The 27,093-nt window shown below is 41.1% G+C and overlaps 1 protein-coding gene across 5 annotated transcripts in view; it reads right to left on the reverse strand.

Moving 5' to 3' along the window:
• carmil2 (capping protein regulator and myosin 1 linker 2) overlaps window positions 1-27,093 on the reverse strand; it is a 56,721-nt gene that overhangs the window by 25,875 nt on the left and 3,753 nt on the right. For 3 of the 5 annotated variants that reach the window (XM_074631576.1, XM_074631579.1, XM_074631578.1), the window contains exons 3-28: window positions 26,279-26,329; window positions 23,466-23,525; window positions 22,858-22,979; window positions 20,668-20,765; window positions 20,327-20,397; window positions 19,587-19,660; window positions 19,427-19,502; window positions 18,110-18,198; window positions 16,445-16,539; window positions 15,657-15,743; window positions 14,471-14,580; window positions 13,923-14,000; window positions 12,655-12,731; window positions 11,831-11,935; window positions 10,949-11,018; window positions 10,652-10,733; window positions 8,811-8,907; window positions 8,517-8,571; window positions 8,145-8,317; window positions 7,518-7,586; window positions 6,989-7,079; window positions 5,995-6,081; window positions 5,549-5,677; window positions 5,290-5,406; window positions 3,714-3,889; window positions 1,064-1,151 (exon numbers count right to left, since the gene is read on the reverse strand). In XM_074631576.1, coding sequence (XP_074487677.1) covers window positions 1,064-1,151; window positions 3,714-3,889; window positions 5,290-5,406; window positions 5,549-5,677; window positions 5,995-6,081; window positions 6,989-7,079; window positions 7,518-7,586; window positions 8,145-8,317; window positions 8,517-8,571; window positions 8,811-8,907; window positions 10,652-10,733; window positions 10,949-11,018; window positions 11,831-11,935; window positions 12,655-12,731; window positions 13,923-14,000; window positions 14,471-14,580; window positions 15,657-15,743; window positions 16,445-16,539; window positions 18,110-18,198; window positions 19,427-19,502; window positions 19,587-19,660; window positions 20,327-20,397; window positions 20,668-20,765; window positions 22,858-22,979; window positions 23,466-23,525; window positions 26,279-26,329 — 2,427 coding nt within the window. The remainder of the gene's footprint in view (window positions 1-1,063; window positions 1,152-3,713; window positions 3,890-5,289; window positions 5,407-5,548; window positions 5,678-5,994; window positions 6,082-6,988; window positions 7,080-7,517; window positions 7,587-8,144; window positions 8,318-8,516; window positions 8,572-8,810; window positions 8,908-10,651; window positions 10,734-10,948; window positions 11,019-11,830; window positions 11,936-12,654; window positions 12,732-13,922; window positions 14,001-14,470; window positions 14,581-15,656; window positions 15,744-16,444; window positions 16,540-18,109; window positions 18,199-19,426; window positions 19,503-19,586; window positions 19,661-20,326; window positions 20,398-20,667; window positions 20,766-22,857; window positions 22,980-23,465; window positions 23,526-26,278; window positions 26,330-27,093) is intronic. The other 2 variants (XM_074631577.1, XM_074631580.1) reach the window with 1 other exon arrangement.

The following is a 27,093-nucleotide window of genomic DNA, read 5'->3' on the forward strand; positions in this document are numbered from 1 at the left end:
AATAATAATACCTATTGGTGTTTTCAGGGGATGTTTTACAGTACAAAATGTATGGAGATATTCTTGTGTGCCATCTTATACTGAGTGAAAGGAAGGAGCATTGGATTTATAGACCCTTTTACAGCCGACGTCATGATAATGGCATGGTGTTAGTTGGAGGCAAACCTCAGGGTAGTAGGCTAAAAGTTACACATTGAAAATGTCATCTAGCTGTGTTGTTGGGTGCCAGAATCAATATTGCATATACAGTATTTGAGATGACAAACTGTGATTCGAGGTTATAGCGAGCTACAATATCGGTGAAGCGTTTCAGAGATGGAGTGAAAATGTTGTGATCTACTGTAAGCTTGTGTTGTTTCACTTTTGATGGAGCTAGCAGTTTACCCCTGCTTCCTGTTTTTTTTGCTAAGCTAGGCTAAACACGACCTCCTGGACTTAACTGTGTACTGGATCCACAGAGATGAAACTGATATTAACCTCTCCACCTGATTGTGCATAAGACAGCAAACAAGCATATTTCACAAAAAGTGTTCCTTAATGTTGCAATTCCCACTAGTGACCAACTGAGGTCAGAAGAAATTTAGATAAATTCCTTACTATACTGGTAATAAACTGTCAAAATATAGCATACATGTAAGGGATAATGTACGGCGAGCCGGTCATTGTTGTGAAAGAATCCCTGACAGGGAGATGCTGCTTTCTCTCATCGCCCTGAAGGGGATTCTTTCACAACAATGATCCGCTAGCTGTACATTATCCCATTTATTACACAGCTACTTACTGAAGAAATCAATATTTTGACACAAAAACGGTCCGCCAGAGTCTGACGTCAGAGCTGCGCCCATAGCAACGGTCTGCTATACATAGCAACAGTCCGTTATACATAGCAACGGTCTGTTATACAGAAATTACAGACCGCAGAACGCCGTGATTGACCAATCAGAATCGAGTATTCAACACAGTCCTGTAATAATTTACCATAATAAATAGAAAATGTATGGACTATAGTAATCACATACACACACACACACACACACACACGCACATTCACACACACACTTACCATTTTGTCCTGTGCCTTTGTCAGATCCTGTAGTACCTGTTCTATGATGCTTTCAGCCAGAGACACACTCAATGTTTGTCTCAGTTCACTGGATGAATGAAAAGAGAGAACAAATACATCCATTTGATTGCAGCAGAGTGAAGACTAAAGTTGTAATGAATCAATAAGTTACTTACAGTATACTTAATATAATATTGAATATAATACTGGTATAAGGGGCTGAGGGGCAGGGTAATTGGAGGCATCTACATTCCTGCTAGATGGCTCCACCCACTCCCATATGACAGTATTGGGAATATGTGTGGGAAGGCACACACCTGGAGTTGATCTCCTCATTGTGGGTGAATAAGAGTGAGGAGCTCTCAGTGGTCCAATCCTAATGTCCACACTCACAGACTCAGACTTTGAGGCGCGTTCCCGCAACGTCTGTGAGGGTTTAGGGGTGTTCCACGGTCAAATCGTCAAGTGCATGAGGGCTCTCTCGCACATATTTTGAGCCCTTTATGCACACTTTCCGTAAGTCTGAATTATCCACAATTCATAGCGTTGGGATGTTAAATACTGGGTTACAAGGGAAGCCCGGAAAGGTAAACAGACATGGGAAGAACACCTGCAACTACTTAAAGGGACTCTATGTAAGAATCAGAAATTGCTTGTTAACAGCGACACCTGTGGCCGTTAAGTCAACGAAAGTCAGCGTCCTGTTGCTCGCGCTTGTGCTCGCTCTACATAGACATGAACGAGTATCGCTCAAAACAGTGCAAAAACACACGTCAGCTAAAACCACAATATCACTCTATATTTCACCTGCTTGGCAGTAATGTTAGCTGACCAGACGAAGGTCTCTCCATGAATCAATGCTGATACTGTGTTGTCTTGCTTCAGACTCCCGTTTTCTGCAGTGTGTAGTGTGCCGAATGCACATGAAAGGTGGAACGAGTGAGAACGAGCGCGGTGTGTGAGTGAAGGCAAGCAGGCAGGCAGAGGAGCAGAGCAGCATCGACTCCGGCCCTGGAGACCAAAGCTACGGACTCCCCTGTGTCTTCTGACCGTGATCAGGAGGCCGAACAGGAAGAGTTTACACTGTTTTGCAAGACAGGCTTCACTAGATATAACTTTGCGGTTTTGGTGCTTCCATGTAGTTTGTGTTGGAACAGCGTAGCCACACACGAGTGCGCATGGGACACCGACCCGATTTATACATGTAAGAAGTTACAAACAGTACCTTTAATGATGTTGTTTTAACAAAAACAAGAAGTTTAAATCAGGCACTTGGTCCCTTAAGTGCCTCGGACGTGGTGAAGGTAAAAAAAATAAATAAAATAAAAATTCCCAAACCGACAATTGCACATGGCATGTTTTGGCATCGTCAAGGGAATGTGATATGTCGCAAAGTGTTGTCCCTTTCCTATTATTACCATTTCAAACCCTTGCAGCCTGTCCCACTCAACCACTTACCAGGTGAAGTCAATTACGTCCATGAGGGTTCAGGGCTTAGGGTTTGGCGGGGGGGTGGGGGAGGGGACATAGGGATTGGAGCAGTCTATTCCCCCCAAGATCTCCAGGGCAAACTTTTGTTTGTATTTTGAACTGCTGTAGTCACCTGTATTTGTTATCTGGACTTGAACACATATACTGCAGTCCAAACATCATTTAGAGCAGTCCAATATACTGTATTAGCCAATATGTCTGTCTGTGACATCCAAGGTGTGTTTGGCTTCGCTTAGCTAAGGTGTGTCTTGTTAGATAGCAAACCAGTCAATGACACAGCCAAGAATCAACTGAACCTATGAGGACATGCCTTTAGAACTGCAGTGACTGGGCCAAAGGTTGTTGGTCAAGAAATAGCTCGAAGGCTAACTACTGCTAAACCACAGTTTTTACATTTTTATACCTGGGTTTTAAACATACAAAATAAGAACACCAATCCTTGTACACTGTAATGAAATGAAATGTATGAAAAAAATGAGTTCAAGTCCTGACGTTGTATCAGTGGTTGCAGGCCTACTGGTGGCATTTTATTGTTCAGTGTTAATGATATTTCTCGCTCCTTCTATGTAAATGAGGTGCATTAAATACTAGCAACACATTTCCAGCACAGTTTCCTTTGAGTCGTACAGGGAAAGGCAAACAAATTCAATTTGAAGCCTTTTCAGTTTTAAATATTTTTGGTAGGGTGTTTTTAGTGTGGAGTTTGCATGTTCTCCCCGTGTTAGCGTGGGTTTTCTCCGGGTTCTCCGGTTTCCTCCCACAGTCCAAAGACATGCGGGTTAGGTTCATTGTTGGCTCTAAATGTCCTGTAGGTGTGAATGTGAGCGTCTGTCTCTATGTGTCAGCCCTGTGATGGTCTGGCAACCTGCCCAGGGTGTACCCCGCCTTCACCCAATGTCAGCTGGGTTCAGCTCCTGCCCCCCCCCCCCCCGACCCTGAACAGGATAAGTGGTTACAGATAATGGATGGATGGATGTTTGTAATGGATGGATGTGAATAATCATTTCACTTAATTGATCAATTAAGGTCCTCCTATAGACAACATTAAATCATTGATTAAATGTGCAGTAAAAGATTATTATAATATAGTATAATCACTGATTATACAGTAAAAGAGGTTCATTAAACAGACTGAAATGTCTTACATAAATGGTATTACCTCAGTCTGTTGCTGATGATCGGCCCTGTGTTCTCCACCAGAGTGCTTCTGAGGAATGCGTGTGTCTGTCTGTTTCTTTTGGACACACACTCTGACAGACACTCGCACACACTAGACCGCTGGACCAACCGTGGACACGCTGCCTCTGCACACCTCATCAGGCCTTGAGCCAACTCCTGGAACACACAGACTGGGACTTGAACATTGTTCAGTAGGCACATCCTGATTGGCCGGCTACGTTTATGCAAATCACAGTGGGTGAACGTGTGCATGTGACTGGGGGAGAGTATTACCCATAGAGTCCAGTAGAGGGCTCCGCCTGTGCTTATAGAACTAGGGTTACAATATTGTAACCGTTGTTACATTTCAGTAGCCTACCTTTAAATTGAATGAAATGAACTAAGCCAGCCATCCTTTACTGTTATGCTGAAATTGTTAAAAGAAGTGCCATAATTAAAGAGCAAGTTGCTCACAAACTAATTACATCAGCTTTATTATTAGTTACACAGCCTCTATTGTAGTTGAAGGAGTTGCTTTCTCAGTGTCACCATCAGGGATCATCATGTCTTTTCAATAACTTGCACTAATTCGTCATCTCTTGATGAGACAAGTGGCACTGTCCCGGTGCCTAGTACTACTGTATATGCACTGCATTTTGCCATCACATTGGCTTAAACCATTTCTGCTTCTTTTTTTTCCCTTCACTTGTCCCAAATAAATAATCTTGCTTAGGTTGAATCTCATTTAGCAGTACTTTAATTTATTGTCTGCAATATTTATCTCAAGAGATGTTGTTGGCCTAATATGGAGATTTTGGGGTATTTCTTTTATACTCTTTATTATTTAATGAGCCTATTCATGCTTGAGCAGGTCGATCTGAAAAAGAGTGAGATTGCTTATTGTGTACAGGTGTGTCGTGTACACTTGTTGGATAAATACACACATTATTGTGTGCACGCTAAATCTATCTTGCGCATAAATTAGAATGTGTTCTGTGCACGCTTTGAGAAATAATACCCCAGATGAGCCTACTGCACATTTGATTTTTTTTGCAATTTTAACTGACTGGGGAATGAGAGGAGAAAGTTTTAAATAAATACTGTGTGTGGTGAGTGAATATCAGTTGATTTTACTCTTTTTTTAATCAAACAGATCATGGCTATGTAATCCTCCATACTCCTTACTAGAACATTTTCTTCAATAAAAACAAAAAACGATCAAAGCAAAGTATTAATATATGTCCACCCTCGTTGTGTAAAATGGCTTGACCAAAATGATGATGCTTAGCCAAAGACAAACCAATTACAGTAAACACTATGTGCGCTTGTAAATGTCGAAACAATGGCAGAGATATAAAATAACTGTTATGTTAACTTCCTGTTAGCTCCTGTTGTCTTCAAGACAAATAATGATGCCATGGCCTTAACCCCGCTCTGTAATCCAACACACTATCATTTCTGAAACAGTAAAACCAACCTACACATGACTGAAAGCTTTGTTTTATCACTGAACCGTTTGCTACCCTGTGATTTGGCCTGTGTGATAAGGTGTACAGTGGGTGATTTTAAATGTGTACCTGTATGCTTCTGTTGAACTCATTAGTCAGTGCAGTAGCAGTGTCGGCGAGGATGCAGTTCACCGAGTCTCCATCAAAAGCATACTTCCTGCCTGCCTCATACAGAGAGGGAAGCAGCTGCACAGAGGAGCCAGCGAAAACATTAGTGGCATATTCACAGTATATATACCTCATTTACAAATGTACTTTTATTGAGCGGAGAGTTGACATGCAATCCACCAGAAACAACCAGAAGGTTGTGATTATTTGATGACTGTACCTTGAAGGACTCTCTGGCGTTGTGCAGCACCTCTTGTGCAGTCAGGATGTCATCCTGGACCTCCTGAAGGTCGCAGTGGTTTAAACGTTGAAGGCTGTCCTCCAGCTGCTGACACATACCCTGAACCTGCTTAAAAAGAAGACGACCGAGACAGACAAAGCTGAAGATACAGAGCTAGGCAGGAAACTGGTATATGGGGCCATTATAGATTTTTATTTAACCATCAGATGTGCTTCAGTCAGAGAGCTCCACATCTGATATGATAGCATTCACTTTGATTGATCACTTATATGAATCAATACTACTCCATGCCTATAGGGGAAGCCTTATTTTAACACTTTTATCTACTATTATACTATATTAGATTATTATGTAATTAATCAGTTTTACTATTGTTGTTAACTGACCTCCAACAACAAATGTTATATTTCTATTATATTTCTTACCTTCTCAGATTGTTGAGCTCTAAACACTTGCTGAGGTTCCACTCTTTCCAACTGTCTCTGGTTGTTTCTATCTAAACACTGCTGAATCTGCACATGCACATGCACGTGCACACACACACACACACACACACACACACACACACACACAAACACAAACACAGTGTACACTGAAAAATGGTTTTGTTACACATGTAAGCTAATAACATAACATTTTAACCCACATTGCTCACCCCTCACTGTAGACACATCATTCACCTTTTTAAATATATTCCAGATTAGATCAGTGTTATGAACACTTTCAACAATTAAAGCAGCAGTGGGTAGAAATGGAGCAAATATGATTAAAAAAAAGTTATTTTTATAAAACGGTCGCTATATCCTGACAGTAGTGCATGAGACAGGAAATCTGAAAAAAAATCATGCTCCTCTGTGTCCTCCGGTGCTCATGATGGCATCTGCAAGATTTCACAGACCGGAGGAAAACAACCAGTCAGATCTAGTGTCTGCCGTCCAGCTGCCATCTATGAGAGCCGGCTGTCAATCACTTGCGAACTTGTTACGTTAATGCCTTTATCTCTCCTCAAATGTTTTCAGAATCATCTTGTAGTGTACTGTTTAGCTGTAAAATGAGAAAGTTTGTGACCCGGCATCCATGTTGAGATCTGTTGAGGAAATGCCAAGCACCGCCCACCAGCCGGAGTACAGCCAATAGGAACGCTCTCTCTCTCTGAAATGACATGTGATTGGCCAAAGTTTCCCTTCACGGGCTAGATTTTCTAAAGCCAGAAAACAGAGCCATGAGGAGGAGCAGAAGTCTAGTTTTCTCACTTTGAATTACAAAATGCTGAAAGGTTATTATGGAATTTTTGTCCAATGATGCCAAAAATATACTGCCTACTGCAGGTATAACGCATGTGTGAGGGGTTTTAATTATGTTTTCCAACACAGACACTCATGTTTATACTGCTAAACACAGACTCATACACACACTGACCTTGTGCAGGGCCTCTTTTGTTCTGTCAGGGTTGCTGCGGTAACTCTGTGTGACATCAGCCAGGCCAGACACCTGCTGCAGAGTGAAGTTCCTGCACAACATAGAAAACCCCATTCCCAGACAACACTTTATCACCATATTACAATATCGATATAATAACGATATATTGCACAGCCCTAACTCAGAGCTATTTATTTGGTGTTTGTGTGTAAAGTTATGATGCAAAAAAATACTATTTTAGAAGAGTGTATATAGTTTTGAATGAAGTGTTTGCTTTTTCAAGAGATGTGAAATATTTTAGTTTTTTTTGTGCAGAATTTCGACAAAGAAAAATTGTATTTTCGAATTGCAAAAAACTGTAACTGAAGTCAGCAAAAACTATCTACATGATAGTAATCTGAACAGCATGTTAGTCAACAACTAGTGCTAAGCCAGTTTTTTAAGGATCAATCAACTTTACTGTGTGATTTACAGTATATGCTTGGCAAATATGCATATGTGTGTGTGTCTGCGTGTGTATATGTATGACCTCTCCAAGGCATCAGCCACATCCTGGAAACCCCTGGCAGTTACATTGTTTCTATCCCAAGCTAGAGACCTTGAGAGAGAGAGAAAGAGAGAGAGAGAGAGAGAGAGAGAGAGAGAGAGAGAGAGAGAGAGAAAGGTCAGTTCAAGGAAATAGAGCTATACCTGTTACAACTCCCTCTACGTCTGCTTGAAGATGGCCTACACAGTGATCACCATAGTCTGGGTGAAGGTGTAGTGCTTGATTGACAGGTGCACCAGGTAACATTAAATAATAACACAAGTGAACAAATCAAATACTAAACACTCTTTGAGCAAATCATTTCAAATAATGAAATGCTGACATCTAGTGGCTAACAGTGGATTCACAGCTTGCAGTAAACATTTAAGGGTTATAAATAATGTTTGTGTTGTGGAACAAAAATGTTCCAGTGTAATGCTGTGTTGACATAAAGTGGAACAATTTGCATGACAACGTGTTCCACAAAGAGATGCAACCATGATACCTCCTCTGCTTATTAAAGGACAAGGTCAGTATTATGTAATTCACAAAATATTATCAAATGAATGATTGTTGTGTGTTCAACACCTTGGCTAGTGTGTGTGTGTGTGTGTGTGTGTGTGTGTTTACCTCAGTCTGGTGTTACTCATCAGGGCTTTGGCCAGCATTTTAGCTCCAGTGTCTCCCATGTTGTTTCCACTGATGTCCACTTCAGCCAGAGCAGAGCGGCCGCCCAGAGCGCTCAGCAGGATGTGCATCCCTGTCTTCAGCTTGGAGTCACACACTGATAGAGACTGCAAGGGCTGCACACACACACACACACACACACACACACACACACACACACACACACACACACACACACAAATAGATATAAGAAACTGCGGCATTCTGAAGAAACATTTAGATTCAGGAAACTGAACTGAAATATGGCTTGAGATTGCTGTTCATCATCATCATAATCATTAAGTTGTAAATGAAGTGAAAGGAAATGTCACTCACACACTCTTCATCCTGAATGAGCTGAGCTATACGATGAAGAACATCACTGAGAGCTCTGGCAGACAGAAAGGGTTCATATCGAACCAAGAAAACAAGAAATATGACAGACAAGAAAGGAAGAAGCATGGAATGAGGGGAACGAAAGAAAGAAGAAAAGGAGAAACATGTCAGCAACATTGATTGTTGCTCCGTGGCCACAATGACTTCAGTTGTCTCCAGCTGTCTGTACGAAGGTTTTATGTACAGTATAAGACATGGTGGTAGAGTAAAAGGTTTGCATTATGTTCCCCAGACCTGGACTTCATGGCAAAGTTTCTTCCCAGTGCGAGGCGTCGAAGAGAGTGACAACGACCGACAGACAGAACCAGAGTTACCATGTCGTTCTCAAAACCTATAGACAGACAGACAGACAGACAGACAGACAGACAGGGGGAGGGGTGAAATGATTATGTCAACATTAAGACAAAAATGGAAAGAACATAAATCTTAAAGAACGCTGTCTGGAGCCGCAAAACATATTTGAGCCTTATAATGAAGGTAACACAGCCTATTATGTCTTATGTAGTGAGGACCCAAGTGCAAATGAGAGGGAGGACACTGAAGAAACATCCGGCTAGAAGCGCCTGCAGTATAATCTGCAAATGCAGTGTTATTGTTCTGGATATGTTTTTCAATATTACTTTATTATTATTGTTGAATCTGTCCATGCACTATTAAATTTCTCTGAGACTTTTCTTTTTTGGGATTTGGAATCCATAGCTAGCCTATTGAGCTATTGAGGTTCGGCTAAATTAGAGGATAAGGCGCCGGGCAGTAGACATACATTTCTTTAATTCGGTGTATAGGCTACATATTTTTTACTGCAGAATGTAAGAAACACTATAGGCCTACAAAAATTATAATTAAAAAAAAGAACTGTTATCCATTTCCATGTAACATTTTGTCAAAGCTACAGGGAGCCACTGGAGAGGGGCTAAAGAGCAGCATGTGGCTCTGGAGCCGCAGGTTGCAGACCCCTGCCTGAGTACCTTAGGCCCTGATTAGACAGAGCGCGTTTTAGCTTTTTGTAATTGTTTTCAATGAGAGTGAAGAGTTTGGTGCGCTGCTTTTGCGTTGCTGTTAACTGTGTTGCCAAATATCATAATAACAGCATCGTGAAATTGGCAGATGACGCCACGGTGATTGGACTGATAAGTGACAACAGTGAGGACGCCTATAGGGAGGAGGTGAGGGACCAACCATATGGTGTGAAGACAACAACCTCTTCCTAAATGTTGAGAAAACAAAGCAGATCATTGTTGATTTAAGGACGGATTTTTTTTAATTGTGAATAACATCAGATTCTTCGACATTCAGATGTCAGATTTTCCTCTCCTGGTCTCTAAACATCAGCTGAAATGCTCTGAAAATGCAGCTGAAAATTTCTAACGGGCTACTAAAGAGAGCATCCTTACTGGGAGCATACTGTTGTGGTTTGACAACTTTTTATTTGACCGCCCCCAAAGAGTCTCTGTACAAGGCTCCCTGTCTGATGAAATCATTTTGAATACTGGGGTGCTCCAAAGTTGTGTTTTATCTCTTGCATTTGTCTCTATGTACCGGTATATACAGTACATGACATGCAGATGACAGCAACTTTGATCTCTTTAAGTATGCAGATGACATGGCAATGATGCGTTTAATGTTTGTAGGTAACAATGTATTAGAGAGTTCCTTCATTAATCATATCAACAATCTATCAACATGGTGTCAAGCGAGTGGTTTGCTCATAAACGCTAACAAAACTAAGGAACTCGTCAACAATAGGGATGGGCAACCAATTAGAATCGATGGCCAAGCTAGGTAGTAGGTAGTTTTAAATATTTAGGAAGGATTTTAGACACCAAACTAAATTTGAATGAACACTCAGACTACATTTTTTAAGAAGGAAATGCAAAGATTGTTCTTTTAAGGGAATAGAAATAGCTTCGACGTGAGCAAAGAAGTCCTGACATTTCCTGGATTGCAGGATAATGTCCTGAGATGAGATGCTAGAATTGGAGGTTGATTGTGCAAATGCCATGGTTTTCCTCTTTCCGAGTGTGTGTGTGTGTGTGTGTGTGTGTGTGTGTGTGTGTGTGTGTGGTTTTGCATACCATTGTCAGAGATATCCAGACTTCTGATAGCTGTAGCTTCAGAGATGTGCTCCTGTATCACCTGGGCCCCTGCTGAACGTAGCTACACACACACACACACACACACACACACACACACACACACACACACACACACACACACACACACACACACACACACACACACACACACACACACACACACACACACACACGCACACACACAGGCATACAATAATTTGTTCGCTATAACTTCTGCTACTTAAACAAAAAAGGTGTTTTTTTTCCATGTATGTGTGAGTGTGTAGGCTATTGTACCTCACAGCTACTGAGGTCCAATTCCAGCCCAAAGAGACGAGTGTTGGTTGCCAGACCTTGTAATAATAACCTAGTTGCAAAACAAAACATATCAATGAAATATACAACTGTATACATGTTATAGCAGAGCTGCTTTGGCACCTTTCCCCCCCTTGAACAGACTCATAACCCACCTTGGTTCGAGGTCACCCGCCCAAACAAATCACAAGCCGAGCACGGCCACAGGTTGTCAGCCAGAGAGACTCACAGCTGTCAATCATTATGTCTTACCCCCCTTTTTATAGCATCAAATAACTAATTAAAACCATCAGAATTTATCAGAAAAATGAACACTTGAACATACATCAGACCGGCAATACATCATCCAGAGTAGGCTCTTGTTCCCACGCCCCCTTTTGGGGGTAAACAATCCTCTGTGTCCCTCGTAGACGGTAACAGCGTAAACAGAAGAAGTTGAAACATGTCTCCAAACTTGTACTTTAAACAAACCGCTAATAGTAATACGCTATGCTGAAGAGTTGCTGTGTAGTTAGTTGCACCAACAATAAATCCAAAAACGCTGATCTCTGATTTGTTCCCCTGCCATGTCCTAAAAAAGATGTAATAGAGGGGCTTTATGGCTCCAAGCTATAGACCAGACCAGCATGCGTCATCGCTCCCTTTTGGGGGAAAGAAACTCACCGTCACAGGAGAGAAAATGCCGAAAGCTGTTGTGTAGCGGGTTGGACATAAACTCACTCATACACTCATCTTAGCTTGTAAGTAGACTTTGTTGAGATTATTTTGTCAAACTACAATTCCCATCATGAAGAACAAACTTTCACATTAAAAAAAAAAAAAAAGTGAATATTTCATTATTGCATTTGTTGGGAGTAAACCCACCTGAGAGCTTGTGGAGGTAGTTTGGTTGCAGAGAGGCCCACATATTTTAGCTCACAGCTCTGACTGAAGAACTCTCCAATGCTCCTGGTCACCTCCCGCACCTTCCTAGACACACAAGAACAACCCATACAAACACTGTCATAGGCTGTGTTCTCAATTCATGAAATTCTATCAACCACACCATGAACTTTTGTGTGGATTATTATTAGTGTATTACAGCAGCTGATTCATTAAAGGTCCCATATTGTAAAAAGTGAGATTTTCATGTCTTTTATATTACAATGCAGGTTTAAGTGCTGTATAAATACTGTTAAACTATCAAAACGCTCAATATACGGAGAAATACACACACAGCCTGTATGCAGAAATTGTGCGTTTGAAACAAGCCGTCAGGATTTCTGTTCATTTGTGATGTCACAAAAATACAATATTTAGACCATTACACGGTTTTAAACATAAACTTTCTAAATGTGTCCCAGTTTATTTCCTGTTGCAGTGTGTGTAAATAACATCGGCTGACAGGAAGTAAACATGGACCCAAACTGTTGCCTAGCAACGCAATTCCGTTGCAATTTCGTTGAAATGCACTAAAACGGAGCGTTTCAGACAGAGGGTAAATACAGGTATATTCAGACAGACAGTATGAGGAAAATAAAGTTTTTTTTTAACATTACAGCATGTAAACATGTTCTAGTAGAAACACAAAATACAAGTATGAACCTGAAAATGAGCATGATATGGGACCTTTCACAGTTCACAGGTCTCACATCTCAAAAACACAGTGAGGACCACTGACATCACTGAACTGGAAGAAAGGCGCTGACCTGTGGCTGAAAGGATTCCTGGCCAGGTTCAGGTGCATCAGTTTGTAGCAACACCCAGCAGACAGGGACACAAATAGCTGCAAGAGAAAGTTACAATGAGTGACTGTCATGCACTGAATGACAAACACAGAACCTTCAATACATACAGTACGTAGTAATTCACAATAGTTCAATTACCTTCAGGGAAGTAGCACAAAAATCTGGACCCAAGTTGGGTTCGCAGGAATTTTGTCATCAGCTGCTTTCCTTCTAATAGTTTTTTATTTCTCTCGCTGCAGTCTCTCTTTTCGCTTTTGGTAGTCTGATTTGACCTTTATTATTGCCTCAAAGTTCATCTTTAAAGTCCTCAGAATCAACATCAGTGTGATTACCATGTTTGGAGATGAACATTTTTTGTCCAGCCTCCTGTGAGTGGACACCATTTGCACCTTGCTGAGTGAAGGGGGCCTCTATTGTTTTACATACAAGAAATAGTCTGTTAAACAATTAATTCAACCAACACTAATAGTTCATTAATAACAACAATTTTCTAAATTGCAGATAAAATCAAACTTCCGGCTTTCAGACAATTTGCAGGCTTTTTGAGGGTCCTCACCATGTTTGGGCCCTGGGTACACAGTTCCACTGTTCTTATGCCTGTGATTGATAAATAATAAGATGTGACTAGATGAAATGATGACGTATTTGTTAGAGATGCACCAATTGCAATTTTCGTGGCCGATTCACGATTTTTTATAAATGTCCGACTTGCCGATTTCAATTTTCTTTCAAAGAACTATAATTGACAGCAAAGCTCCAGACTAACTTTTTAACCCTATAAAATAATTTCAGGTGTAAACCGTCAAAAATTCTAAATGTTATCTTTTGTTACTGTCACCTGTAGTGGCTATTTGCATAAAAACACACAATTCAAATGATTAGGAGATGCATGACTGTATTTCTATACAGCGGTATACCGCGATTACTCTGCGCAGCATCATGGGAATGAATTACAAAGTAATATGTTTCTGATTAAGTTAGTATATGAATTTACTTTTGATGGAGCTACGCTAGCACTTTCCCACTGCTTCCAGTCTTCCTACTAAGCTAAGTTAACCACGCCTGGATACATCTCTGTACTGGACGCCCAAACACAAAAAATCATATCGACCTTCTCCTCTGACAGCAAGTTGACTTTCCAAAATATTTGACTATTCTGTCTTTAGGTAAAATCAACCAACCAGCCTTAGGAGTGGATACAACGTTTGTATAAACTGTCTCTCACTGACCGTGTCCAGAGGGCAGTTGGTATCACTGAGGTCCAGATGAGACAGAGAGTTAGTGCTGGACAAGAACTTGAAGAGAAACTGCAAGACACACATAACGTATAATACATACTGTGTAGTATATGTTTAACATGTTTAGACACAGTTGCTGAAAAGTAAATTTGATGTTATTTTCACAAGCCAATATTAACTGCGATATGTAGAATGTCCATCACTATAAATATACCAGCCCATGAGTTTAATAATGTAGAGTGTTCCCTTTTAATATTGTACATATTTATTATAATTCTTGTTTATATTTATTATTATTTATTACTTTTCAAGATGGCTGGCTGTCATTCTGTCATTTCCTGTTAAACAGTGCTTATGTCTTGTGTAACAATATCTATCTTCAATCCACACCATTTGACATGAAACACACACACACACACACACACACACACACACACACACACACACACACACACACACACACACACACACACACACACACACACACACACACACACACACACACACACACACACACACGCACACGGAGCAGAGAGTACCGTGGCCTCTTCAGTAACCAGGCTGCTGGGGTTACCAGACAGGTCGAGGTGAGTCAGAGATGCTGATAACAACTGAGTGGAGGATAACACCTGACTCAGATAGCCAAGACCTGGAAATGGATAGATCACACCATGCAGAAATGTGATGATGTTGTTATTGTTGTTGGAGGAGGATCATCGTATGTAAAGGCAGTTTTGTGAAATAATTGCATTTAGTTTGAAATGACATTGCAGGCTACAAATTCCCAAAAAATCATTCTGAGAAGGAAGAGCAGGATGGCGGACTACAGGACTGAGAAGTCTGAGAGGGACGGGGTAGATGGAGGTGTATGATGTTGTGTTGACATCCACCTCCTCTTTATTTATTCTCCACTTCCATCTCCATACTGGTCATCCTTTATAAAGCTACAATAATAAACAGACCAAAGTGGGTATATTGTCAAATGTATAATGTGTGTGTGTGTGTGTGTGTGTGTGTGTTCTTGTACTTGCTACATAGTGAGGACCGGAACAAGTTTTTAACCAACAAAGTGAGGACATTTGGTCCTCACTTCTTCAAAGGCCTGTTTGAGGGTTCGGACTTGGTTTTAAGGAGCAGGTTAGAATTAGGTTTAGGTTAGCTTCCATTGGCAGGTAATCAAATATTAGAAATATTATCAATACAGCAAGCCCTACATGAGTTGTGATGGTTAAAGTGGTAGTGAAACGTTGAACCAAGTTAAGCTGGTTTACTAAATGGATTTCTACAACAAACATGACAAATATCAGCATTTAGGAGAAAAAAGCAGCTTTGTTTCATTTTTTCCTGCAGTTTTTGTTGCAGTACTCTAGTCTGTGATGTCACAATCATGGCTGGCTCGACTGAGTACACAGATACAACAGTAGAGACCGTGAAAGACGAAGACTGAGGAGACACAGGACAGAAGAAAACAAAAGAGGGAGCACTATTGTATTGCTCCTGGATGTAAAGATGAGTTTTGCGATGTTAAAAGGACAAAACAGTTCATTTCATAAACTGTAACTGAAACAGAGATCAGTAACGTACTGTCAGTAACGTTACTGCAGCTGGCAAGCAGAGTCTTCCACTTTAAGGTTAGGGTAAGGGGCTAGAGAATGCATTATGTCAATGTGTGTCCTCACAAAGATAGAAGTACAGGGGTGTGTGTGTGTGTGTGTGTTTGTGTACCTCTGGCAGTCATTGATACCCGGGACAGAGAAAGGTGCTTGAGTCCTTCAGCTAGATTCCCCAACACCTGACTGAGAGCTATGACACCTAGGAATGAAAACACAACACAGACTCAAACCATGCCTACAATCCAGTACTGATTTAAACAAACATGTTGGTACATTTTGAAGTACACACAAAGAAATATTACATTGCTAATGTTCATTTAAAATGCATAACTGATACGAATACAGTCACCATTTCTTGTCGTATCGCATGCAGCTAGAGACCCTTTTAACAACATGTTTTGACTTGTCAAAGCAGGAAAGACAGGTGGAATTAATTACATTAATAATGATGGCTACATTCCATTCAGGTGTGCACCAGTTCCAGGGCCTCTAGCGTTGGGCGTGCTGACTCACTGACATGGCTTATTGGGACACTGAATGAAATGGAGCCATCGTTAATGGAGCCTCCTACTTCTTTGACAAGTCAAAATGTCTGCAGTGAAAAAGGTCTGTTGTAATAATATGTGAAGCTTTTTTGTATAATGGAAGAATAACAAACAGTGTTTCATGTGTGGAACATGCTTGAATAAACAAGAGGTAGTTGTTTGGTGATCTGACCCTGAGCTGCAGGATAGGCCCAAGAAGATGGCAAATTTCATTCCACATTTCACTAACAAAACTTCAAAGAGGACGGCAAACAGTAGAATTGGCCACCTGGCTCAAGATGGAACATGGCTAAGAGCAACTCCTCTGTCCTATACTGTGATTGTACCACTCAGATGTGAAATATAAAAAGCCCACCTTTGTCTTCGATTGGATTGCCTGAGAGATTGATGGATTGCAGGGTAGAGGAGGTGTGCTCCCGAAGGGCTTCTGTCATTTTGACTGCAAAGTCCCTGCAGCAGAATAACAAGGATACTTGTCGATCAATCCCTGTAAACTAGACTTCGAATTAGAACTAGAAACAGCCTGCCAAATATCTCTCTCTGTATTTCCCTTCGTTATTCCCTGGGCACATTCAAATCACCTGCTGACAGAAAAACACAGCCCAGAAACAGCACAATATCAGCAGGATTTATTGCAAATCTGCCTAAAGTTATTCAGTGGAGGCTGGTCCATAGAGGCAGAAGAGGCTGCTCCTACTCTATTTTTTGAGAGGCAAGATGGAGATCAAAATATATAAAAAGTAATTGGTTGAAATGAGTCATTACTAAATTTCAGTATCATTTTCCAAATAATGTTTCTCTGTTCTTTGGAAAAAATCCATTATTTCGATTCTGATTTAAATGTCTCTACAGCGACATCTACAGGGCAGGCAAGAAAGTGGTGGTTGGGGGGACCTGCTGTCCTCCCTTGAGGCAGGACCTCTTCTATCAATTTTCCTGAGTAGTATGCAGTATACAACAGTTAAAGTTTAGCCTTTAAACCAGCTCTTAAAGCACTGGACAAAAAATAGAACTCGTACCACTATTACAATATTATCAAAAAATAAAACTTAGATTTTGTTGTTTATGTTATATTTATTTACTTTATACAATACTGCAGGTTTAAACAATTTATTTGAACAGCTCATAGTGAAGTAAGACAAACAGGATCATCAACGAGAGGAGACAGGAAATACAAAACATTGATCCACAAAATTTACGTTACTCAAACTTCTTTTTCAGTTACAGAAACAAAACAGTGGACTGATCTCCCTACATATATTAGAGTTAAATGTGAAAAGGGCTCTCATTTCTTTTGTCCTTGCATCATTTCCTGCATCTCTCCATGCATCCTCTGTGGGAGGAACTAAGAAGGAAGACGCAAGTGAGGGAAACATGGATGCAATTTAAGAGAATTGGGATGCACCCGCAGCCACAGACCAATCAGCATGATTGAAATTGCACAGGGGTGGAAGTAACGAATTACATTTCCTCTCCTTAATGTAAGAAAGTCGATTATTGTGTATTTGTACTTTTTTGATGGATTTTAAAATCGGTAATTTTACTTTTACTTAAGTAGCTAACTATTTATGACAAGTATAGTACCGACACCTTCCCTGTGAACACCTCAGTGAAACGAATCAATCATCCTCATGTTCTATGATCGTGTGCCAGCTAGTCAGCCTTTCCGTAAGTGCAGACCAGATTTTAGTGCACATGTGTTGTGCCCCAATGACACGATGTGTCACCATGACATCTCCTCTTTTAACCCTCCTTGACCCGTCCCCACTTTCCTCATCAGTCCTCCAGGTATTTAACCAGACATTTTTCTTCACCCCTTGTCAGTTTGACCTTGTTGCATGGTGGTCGCTTGTTTTGTGCTTGTGAGTTCAAGCTTCTATATTCTGTATGTTCCCCCGGACCTGTAACAAAGTACCTTCACAAGTCTTGTTCAGGGAAGTGTTTACTCTGCCTACCTGTCTTGTTATATATCTACAGTACATCACTGCACACACTCACTCACACACACAAACAAACTCACAGTTTGAGTCCACTGGCCTCCAGAGAGAGCTCCTCCAGACTAGGAGATCTGGACAGCAGGTAAATCAGCTGCTGCTGGATGTCTACTGACTGAAAGGACAAAGACAGAGAGACAGGCATTCCAAAACAACTTTCCAGTCTGGTATTACCAAATTTCATTTTTACTGTTCCACACAAATGGCTGTTGACAATGTGTGGAAACTGTTCAGATTTCCCATAGATTTACAATATCCATGAATCCAGGAACTAGGGGACACTATTGCTGGCTCCTGGTGGGATGATGCTTTGGAAGCAGTGAACACCTCATCTTCCTGTCAATGGCTGGGTCTCATTCAATTTAAAGGGGACAAACCGATTGATTGCCTACTCCGGGTAGGGAATGACTCCTTACCCTAAGTGAAGGAGTTCAAGTACCTCGGGGTCTTGTTTGTGAGTGAGGGGACAATGGAACGTGAGATTGGCTGGAGAATCGGAGCGGAGGGGGCATTGGGGTATTGCATTTACTTTACCGCACCGTTGTGACAAAAAGAGAGCTGAACCGCAAGGCAAAGCTCTCGATCTACAGGTCAATCTTCGTTCCTGCTCTCACTTATGGCCATGAGGGCTGGGTTATGACCCAAAGAACTAGATTGCGGGTACAAGCAGCTGAAATGGGTTTTCCCAGGAGGGTGGCTGGCGTCTCCCTTAGAGATAGGGTGAGAAGCTCAGTCATCCGTGAGGGACTCAGAGCAGAGCCACGGGGAAGACCCAGGACTAGGTGGAGAGATTATATCTCCACACTGGCCTGGGAACGCCTCGGGATCCCCCAGTCAGAGCTGGTTAATGTGGCCCGGGAAAGGGAAGTTTGGGGTCCCCCTGCTGGAGCTGTTGCCGCCGCAACCTGACCCCAGATAAGCGGTCGAAGATGAATAAATTAATGAATATCATGCTCATTTCCGGTATATAAGCCTGCATGTGACATAGGAAGGGCAGCAAAATCTGAATGGCATGAATCACATGTTTTCTGATCCAGGCAGCCTACAAAAAACAGACTGGGGTTGTCTTATTTCACAGTTGGTGGGTACTCCAGATACCCTCATGATATGTCCCCTTTAAGATACAAATCCCAGCAGAGCAATGCTTAATGCGACTAATTTGCTTACCATTGCGTCGGTATAAATGGATTCTCTTTGCACATGAGGCGCCTCTTCTACTTTTTTGTCAGTGTGCGGGCAGATTATGGACTTACATGCAACTGACTCTATCTTTTGAAAAGCCTGGATTCAACCCTTTCACAATTCTCTAACAATAGAATAACACAAACAATAAGAGAGTTTACCAGTTTGAGTTCTTTGCAGTAGATCTTGGTAAACCACTGGTTGAAAGACAGAGCTGCTACTGCTATTGCCAAGTCCCTGAGAGGAAAGGAGAGGAATTTAAACAGTATGTAACAGAGGCAAGTAAAAGACTGGATGAAACAACACTGTACTGTATCTCACCTGCTGTCTAAGTGGCTGAAGTCCTGCAGGTTGAACTCTCTCCTGTTGTTAATGTAGTAGATGTTGTCAACATCCTGCCAAAACAGTTAACCATGCTTGATTTGGATACACCAATGCTAACAGTTGCTTATTGTCAAGTGGCTATAAAGTGTCACTTAAAGCTACTACGAGGAACTGTAATTTTGTGTCGATTTTGGCACTCTGTGAACAAAAGCGGTAGTGTTTCCAAGCACCAGGGTCCCTTTAGAAAACCTCTCATTTTACTGCAACAGGGTCTGACAGTCTGCCCCCTACAGTCCTGGATCTGGAACTTTCATGCCTCCCTTCCCTCCAGCGGGCGCAGCAATACAGCCTGGGCCCTCCAGCAGTGTGGTATCGGTGCCGGCTCCCAGCAGGGACTGGGTCGGATCTGGGTCTGTCTGATGCGTGCTGGTCGCTGGAGTCTGAGCTGAAGGAGTTTCTGGTGAACCTGCATGATTTTGTCTGATTTCACCAGAATCCGACCCGATGACGAGCCTTAAGAATAACTATATAGAAATAGCCAATCTTGTTGCTGATGGTCCCATTTACTTATGTATGGAGGTCATATAGAGGCATCAGTATCACATTGAGACTATTTCATAACCAGTTAAAAATTTCTCACAGTAACTTTAAGAAGTTTATGGCAAAACAGGTCCTTGTAAAGTTTGGTACACGTGGCCTATTAAGGTATTTTATGTTACAGTACAGTTGTGACTTACCCACTGAATCTCCTCTTTAATCGGCATCTCGTTGAAATCGCACAGAGCAGCATAGGTATCAGAGAATCCCCCTGAGGAACACATTCAAACACTATCTATCTGCAAATACATGAGCTTCCTTGAGCGGCAAATGTATCCATGATCATCTGGGTACATGTATGAATCTGCTGTTTACAATACTTATACAAGATTCTATAGCTAATCTTCAAATCGCCAGGTGTTAATAACAGGTGATGGCAGCTGAACAGGCACCAGACTGTTAAGAAGCTGACATCGTCACCTTCAGCTTTATCTGAGAATGATCAAGTGATCATATATACTGTAAAATGAAGGGCACATACCACAGGAGCCAGGTCGACTTTTCAGCTGGTCTTCTATCACATCAGTCAATGTGAGGAGTCTCTGCTGGAGATCTGGAGGAATCGTCTTTAACAGCGTTCTGATGATTGAAGGACAAGAAATGTACTGTCAAGGACTGACAGATATAACAAGACAAAGAGTCTACAGCCATGCCAGCAGCTCTGTGAGGCTCTACCGTGCAATAGCCTATACAGTGACAACATGTATAATGTTTTACTATGTTCACCATTTTAGTTTAGCATATTAGCATGATCAAATTTGCTAATTAACACTGAAGACTAAAACACATCATTCATTAGTTTTTCAGGTATTTGGTCATAAATAAAATATTGGACAAACTGAAACTCTGACCTGATGATTCTGCTAGATGAAAAATCAAGGGGGGGGGGGTCAAACTAATTACAATCCATCCTGATTAATCTGCACCACAATAAGCTATTCAACCAAGGGCCAAAAACATCACATTTCATCATGTCAAGAGGATTTAGCAACCTATGTTTACCAGGGGTGCAGTCGATAACTAAAATGATGATGGATGACGATGATGATGAAGTTAGCTGTTAGCAAACTAAAGTTAGCTATGTGTTAGCAAGCTACTGTAGTTAGCTAAGGCACCTGCAATACTGCATAGCTTCCTGGTTTATCCACATTCCACTGTAACTAGGGTGACCATATTTTCAAACCCTCAAACCGGGACCCTTAAGTGTACCACATGTTCATGCACGCGCACGTTCATGCACGCGTTTGTGTGCATGTGCACGTGCTAATATGCCCGCACAATAGGCGTTTTCATCAGGATGGCTAACTTGGCGCACCTGTGGCGCATTTGAGCACGGAGTGAGATCAGAAAGAAGGCACTATTATAGGGGGGTGCATTAGAGGCTGTGACTATCATGATTTATCACATTCACTACTTTCTCCCCTTTATATCACAGGAATAATAAATCAAAACGACACATTTGATGTGCACATAAGGATGGAAGGTTCTGTGGTTAACAACAACACTAAATGTAACCAGTGGATCTGCCGTGTCCGTGCGTAATTGTGCTTGACAGCGTGCAACATCATTTCAGAGAGCGGTACGCTGTGCTGGCTCTCTGTATATACACTTATGCACAAATTAATTAATGAGTGGAACATGATAAACGTCTATGTAATTATAATATTGTTATTATTTTAATTGTGGTGAAAACCGTGACAATTTGTCAGTGACTGTTGAAAACCGTGACATTTGAGTGTTTTACAGATATTTGTCTGGACTGCTGCACATGCTGGCATACTGAGTGTTGGGATCCCACAGTTTTCCCATTCTTCCTGCTGATGCCTCACTTTTGTCTTCTTAAAGGCTCAGTTTTCTGGTTCAGCAGCTTATAAATCTTAGCTCTGGGTTCTTTAACCTTTTGGTAGTGCCTTCCAACACAGCAGCCTTTAGGCATTTTTGTGTTGTTTGTTAGCAGACGAAATTGACAAGGAGGCGCCTTGATGAATTATTTTGCCCTCCGGTTTGGGGCAATACTTAATTGTACTCTGTCTCTATGAAGCCATGCCCTGAGGGTGGTACTAAAGGAAAGTTTATGGGGTCATCAAAATCAAATGGTTTTATGTCCATGTGAGCATGAATATGCTGAATGAATTTCATGGCAGTCTCTGGGAAGATTGCCATGAAATTCATTCAGCACTTGCTCACATGGACATAAAACCATTTGATTTATCAAAGGAGAAACTGGGATAAATGAGTGTAGAAACATTCAGGTCACAGGGCTCCCTGAATGGTTTGATGAGGATGTTGTCACTCATATGCTGTGGCCTTCACAGTCACCAGACCTCAACCCAGCTGAACACCTATGTTAGGAACGATGTGTTCGACAGCGCTCTCCGTCACTGATCTAAACACCAAATGAGGGAATATGTTTTTGGAGGATTGCTATTCATCCCTCCAGTAGAGGTCCTCACTGTTGTTGAATCTCTGACAAGGAGCACTGAAGGTGGAACTACACCCCTTACTAACTCACTGCATGTTGTGGTCTTACTTCATTTGTTACCCATCTGTATACTACTGTGCAAAGTTAACATTTTGACCGAATAGTCATTTAAGTAATTTTCATCATCAGCATATGGACCCAAAAGAGGAATACAGTATGTAAAGACTAAAGTTGTGGAATGAGACTCACCCTGGAGATGAATCAGGAAAGATCCTCTTGAGTGAGGTGGTCATGTGATTGACCATGGCCTCAAGATCCTTAACGTGCAATACACTGAAAGACAGAGTCTGACTGTCTGTCTCCAACACAATCTGCAACACACGCATTGTATCATACATGTAAGATAACATTAAACATTGAAAAACAGTAAAAACATACAAGCCATAGCCTATTTTAGATTAGTTCAAAATGATTACTGTATATTTCTTACCCAATAACAGTTTCTGTTTTAAATGGCATCACTTGACCGTAAACTAGCTATTCTCTTGTTTGCTAATATGTACATTTTGCTAATTTTTCTCTCGTGTGTCTGCATCCGTTTTGACCCAACTATCCTGCCTCTGACCAATAGACTCTCTGACACCTTGCACATTTAAGTATTGTCATAAATTCTTTAAGTCTTCTCATTAAATTCACCAGCTCTGCATTTGGGTCAGTCAGACAACCTCCCTGTAACATATCCAGTGATTACTGAATAAAAAGACAGGATGAACAAATGGAATGGAAAAGAAAAAAAACTTGATTAAATATTATAAACAAGTATAGTTTTGATATTAAAAAAATAAATGACAGTGTACCTGTGTGAGACTGTGAATGTTGATGGAGCAAATCTCCAAGTAACTGAAAGTGCTCTCCACCTGTGAACACAGACACACACACAAAGAGTAAATGAGAAAAGGGCGGCACAGATTCAACTCAGGCCCTCAAATAAATTACATTTTTCAGTGACCGTGATGTTTAAAATTTCCCCCAAAAATATCTCAAACAGTTTGGTTTAATCCTCCCCTCACTCAGAGTCAGTTCGTCGTCGCTCCTGCCTTGTCTGCATTATCTGCCATGTTTCTATTGTTCACGTTGCCTTGTTGCTCTTGTGTCTCCTGCCGTCCTGCTAGTGTTCCTCGTGTCTCTCGTGTTCCTCATGTCCTCTGGTTTGTAACCACTTCAATATTTTCTGTTCTCAGTTTAGTTTGTTTCTTTGTACTTCGTTCCCCTACCTGCATTGTTATTTTTTTTATGCCTGTTGGATTTGTTTTTGGACTTCAGCTTCACTATTAAAGCTCACTTTTTATTTTAATTTATCAAATTAAATGAAAATGTGAAATACACTTCAACCTGCAGTAGGCAGAATATTGTTGGCATCATCGGGCACAAATTCCATAATAACCTTTTAGCATATTTTAATTGAAGTGTTCTGAGAGACTTCTGCACCTCCTCTTGGCTCTGTTTTCAGGCTTTAAAAAAATCTACTCAAACTGTCCATGCCATCACTAGATGTAACTGTCTTGTCTTTGTCCTTCCCCTACACTTGAAGCCTTCTGCTAGTTTTAGTCTCAACTATGTGCCTCATGTGCAGGTGCCCGTGTACCCACCTCACCTCAGTCGGAACATTCAAATAAAAACCCAAAAGTGTTTTTCAGTGCTGTGACCTGTCTAGAATGCCTTCATGATTAAAGTTAAAGCTTCAGTAGGCAACAATTTTTTGGCATCACTGGGCAAAAATTCCATAATAACCTTTCAGCATATTGTAATTCAAGTGTTCTGAGAGAAAACTAGACTTCTGCTCCTCCTCATGGCTCTGTTTTCAGGCTTTAGAAAATCTAGCCCGTGACGGGAGACTTTGACCAATCACAGGTCATTTCAGAGAGAGAGAGTGTTGGTGGGCGGTGCTTGGTATTTCCTCAACTGATCTCAACATGGCTGCCGGGTCACAAACTGTCTCATTTTACAGCTAAGCTGTGCACTACAAGATGATTCTGAAAACATTTGAGGAGAGAAATAGGCATTAACGTAACAGAATATTGATTCATGTTTGATCAGTGCTGCCTAGTTTGACCGTTTGATTGCGAGTGATTGACAGCCGGCTCTCATAGATGGCAGATGGACAGCAGACCTCAGATCAGCTCTGACTGCTTGTTTTCCTCCGGTCTGTGAAATCTTGCACATGCTGTTAGGAGCACCGGAGGACACAGAGGAACATGATTTTTTTTTTCAGATTACTAGTTTCATTTCTACCCACTGCAGCATTAATAGATTTTTAAAATATATTTAAAAATGAGGTAATTAACAAACATAAAACTGCAGTACGAACACTAGTGTGTGTTTACAATTTTTCTGTTTGGGACTTTTGGGTATATATAATATACATATATTTTTTTGTTTCTTTATTGTATTTCCAGTGTATAAATCTAAACTCTAAAAAAGCATAGGTGTAATAAGCTCAGGCTTCAGGCTACACCTTTTCACTCAGTGTAAATGTGCTTCGGTTTGACACTACTTCAAAAGTAATGACTTATTATTGTTTATTTATTATTTTTTATCTCATTTGTTTTTATCATGTGCTCAGCTGCGTGTGTGTGTGCATGTGTGTGTCTGTTTGTCCACGGTAAATCTCGCGTTTGCCAAAATGCGAGATATCAGCCTGATATTTTTTGTGCTCATTTATGACTGTATGCTCAAGGACCTCTACTCTACTCTGTTGAGTACACTTTTCTAGTTTATAGGCATGTTTGTGTTGTATAAGTTGAATAAATTAAACTAAACAAAAAAATGTGAGTCCTGAAAATGAAACATATGCAGCATAACTTTGCCACTCTTTTGCAACACCTCTGCAACCCCAATCTTGTGACACATGGGAGAGGTCCGAATGAGCAGTGTAACAGATCAAAACTAGACTGGCACTCGGAGAGAGCAGACCTCCGTCAACGCGTGACTTTAAAAACAGATCACAGCTCAGAGCTGGCGGTACCGTGAGGTGGTCGGCTTATTATTAACACGGTGTGTTTCCGTGTAATGTATCGGCGGATGCCTCTCTCATTCAGCAGCCTTGTTATATCTGTATAACGTTACACTACGTTGTCTCTCATCCCGTCATCTACCGCTTTTTTCTTTCTCACCGCGGACGGACGGCAACTCCCGCACACACATCCACACACGTATCTCTCTGCTCTCAGAAGGAGGCGGGGTCACGCGTCATCAGTTACACTGCACATGTGTTATACCCTGTGATGTTAATGCTCAGGCTGATCAGAATCCTTAAAAATATTCCTGAATCCAGATCATGATCCGGATTGCCACCAAAATCTAATGGATTGTTCATTGTGCTGCACTCCACCCCTCCAAAAAAATTAATTCAAATCCATCGCTGATTTTTGGAGTAATCCTGCTAACGGACAAACCAACAAACCAACAAACCAACAAACCAACAAACCAACAAACCAACGCGGTGAAAACATAACTTCTTTCAGTTATGTAAAAAGCCCTCCGGCCTAGGAAGGAGGTAACCAGTGAGAAAAATAAAACCCAGATATTTCAAACCTCATTATAAATGCCCTAATGTGTATTGATGAAGTCGGTTAGGTTTTAAATAGATGTTTAAACAGTTGTGATTTACCCTGACAGGTTGCTTGTCTATAACCAGGTAACCTCTCCATAGACTCAGTACCTGAGAGAGAGAGAGAGAGAGAGAGAGAGAGAGAGAGAGAGAGAGAGAGAGAGAGAGAGCGAGAGAGAGATAGAGACATGACGAGAAGAAGGAGGGAGACAAGACGTTAGATATGGGATTGACAGACCCATAGCTCCCCCCCGACAGGATCAACATGGTTGTTGCATGTTGCGTTTGATGTACAGTATTGTACCAGGGTTATTGTGTTTTAGTTCAAATTAGATTTGACACAGGGACCCTCACCATCATGCAGGTGTCACCTCAAAGTCATTTCAGTTGATATTGCACTTAAGAGCTGCATATTACTGGACAAAATTAAACAAAATGCCACAAACCAAGTGATACACAGTGAACTTGGGACTTTCACAGACCCAAGGGGTCTGGGGCCCATTGGCAAGGTGCCCACTTTCTGTGCCTTCAGCAGGTCACAATTAAAACATATACGCAATGATATGTAACACATAATACAAAATCCTTCACATACATCTATAATGATCTGATTCCTGCTAATTAATCCATCATATCTATTTTACACTTATGGTTTCTACATAGAATGCTGCAGGAATGACGTATTTTTGTAGGCTGATTTATATCTTAGCATCGTCCCGGTTCCCTCGAGAAAAAGCCAATTGGATTGTTCCATTGGAGTTTGAATTCTTGCAGAAAATAAGCTCTGTGGCAAACACACGTTTATGATATTTATACGTTTTGTTCAGCACAATAATCTTCACAAATGAACATCACTTTTATAATTTTTGAAGCGT

The sequence above is a fragment of the Sebastes fasciatus genome, chromosome 4, assembly GCF_043250625.1.
Source record: "Sebastes fasciatus isolate fSebFas1 chromosome 4, fSebFas1.pri, whole genome shotgun sequence".
NCBI classification, from domain to species: Eukaryota; Metazoa; Chordata; class Actinopteri; order Perciformes; family Sebastidae; genus Sebastes; species Sebastes fasciatus.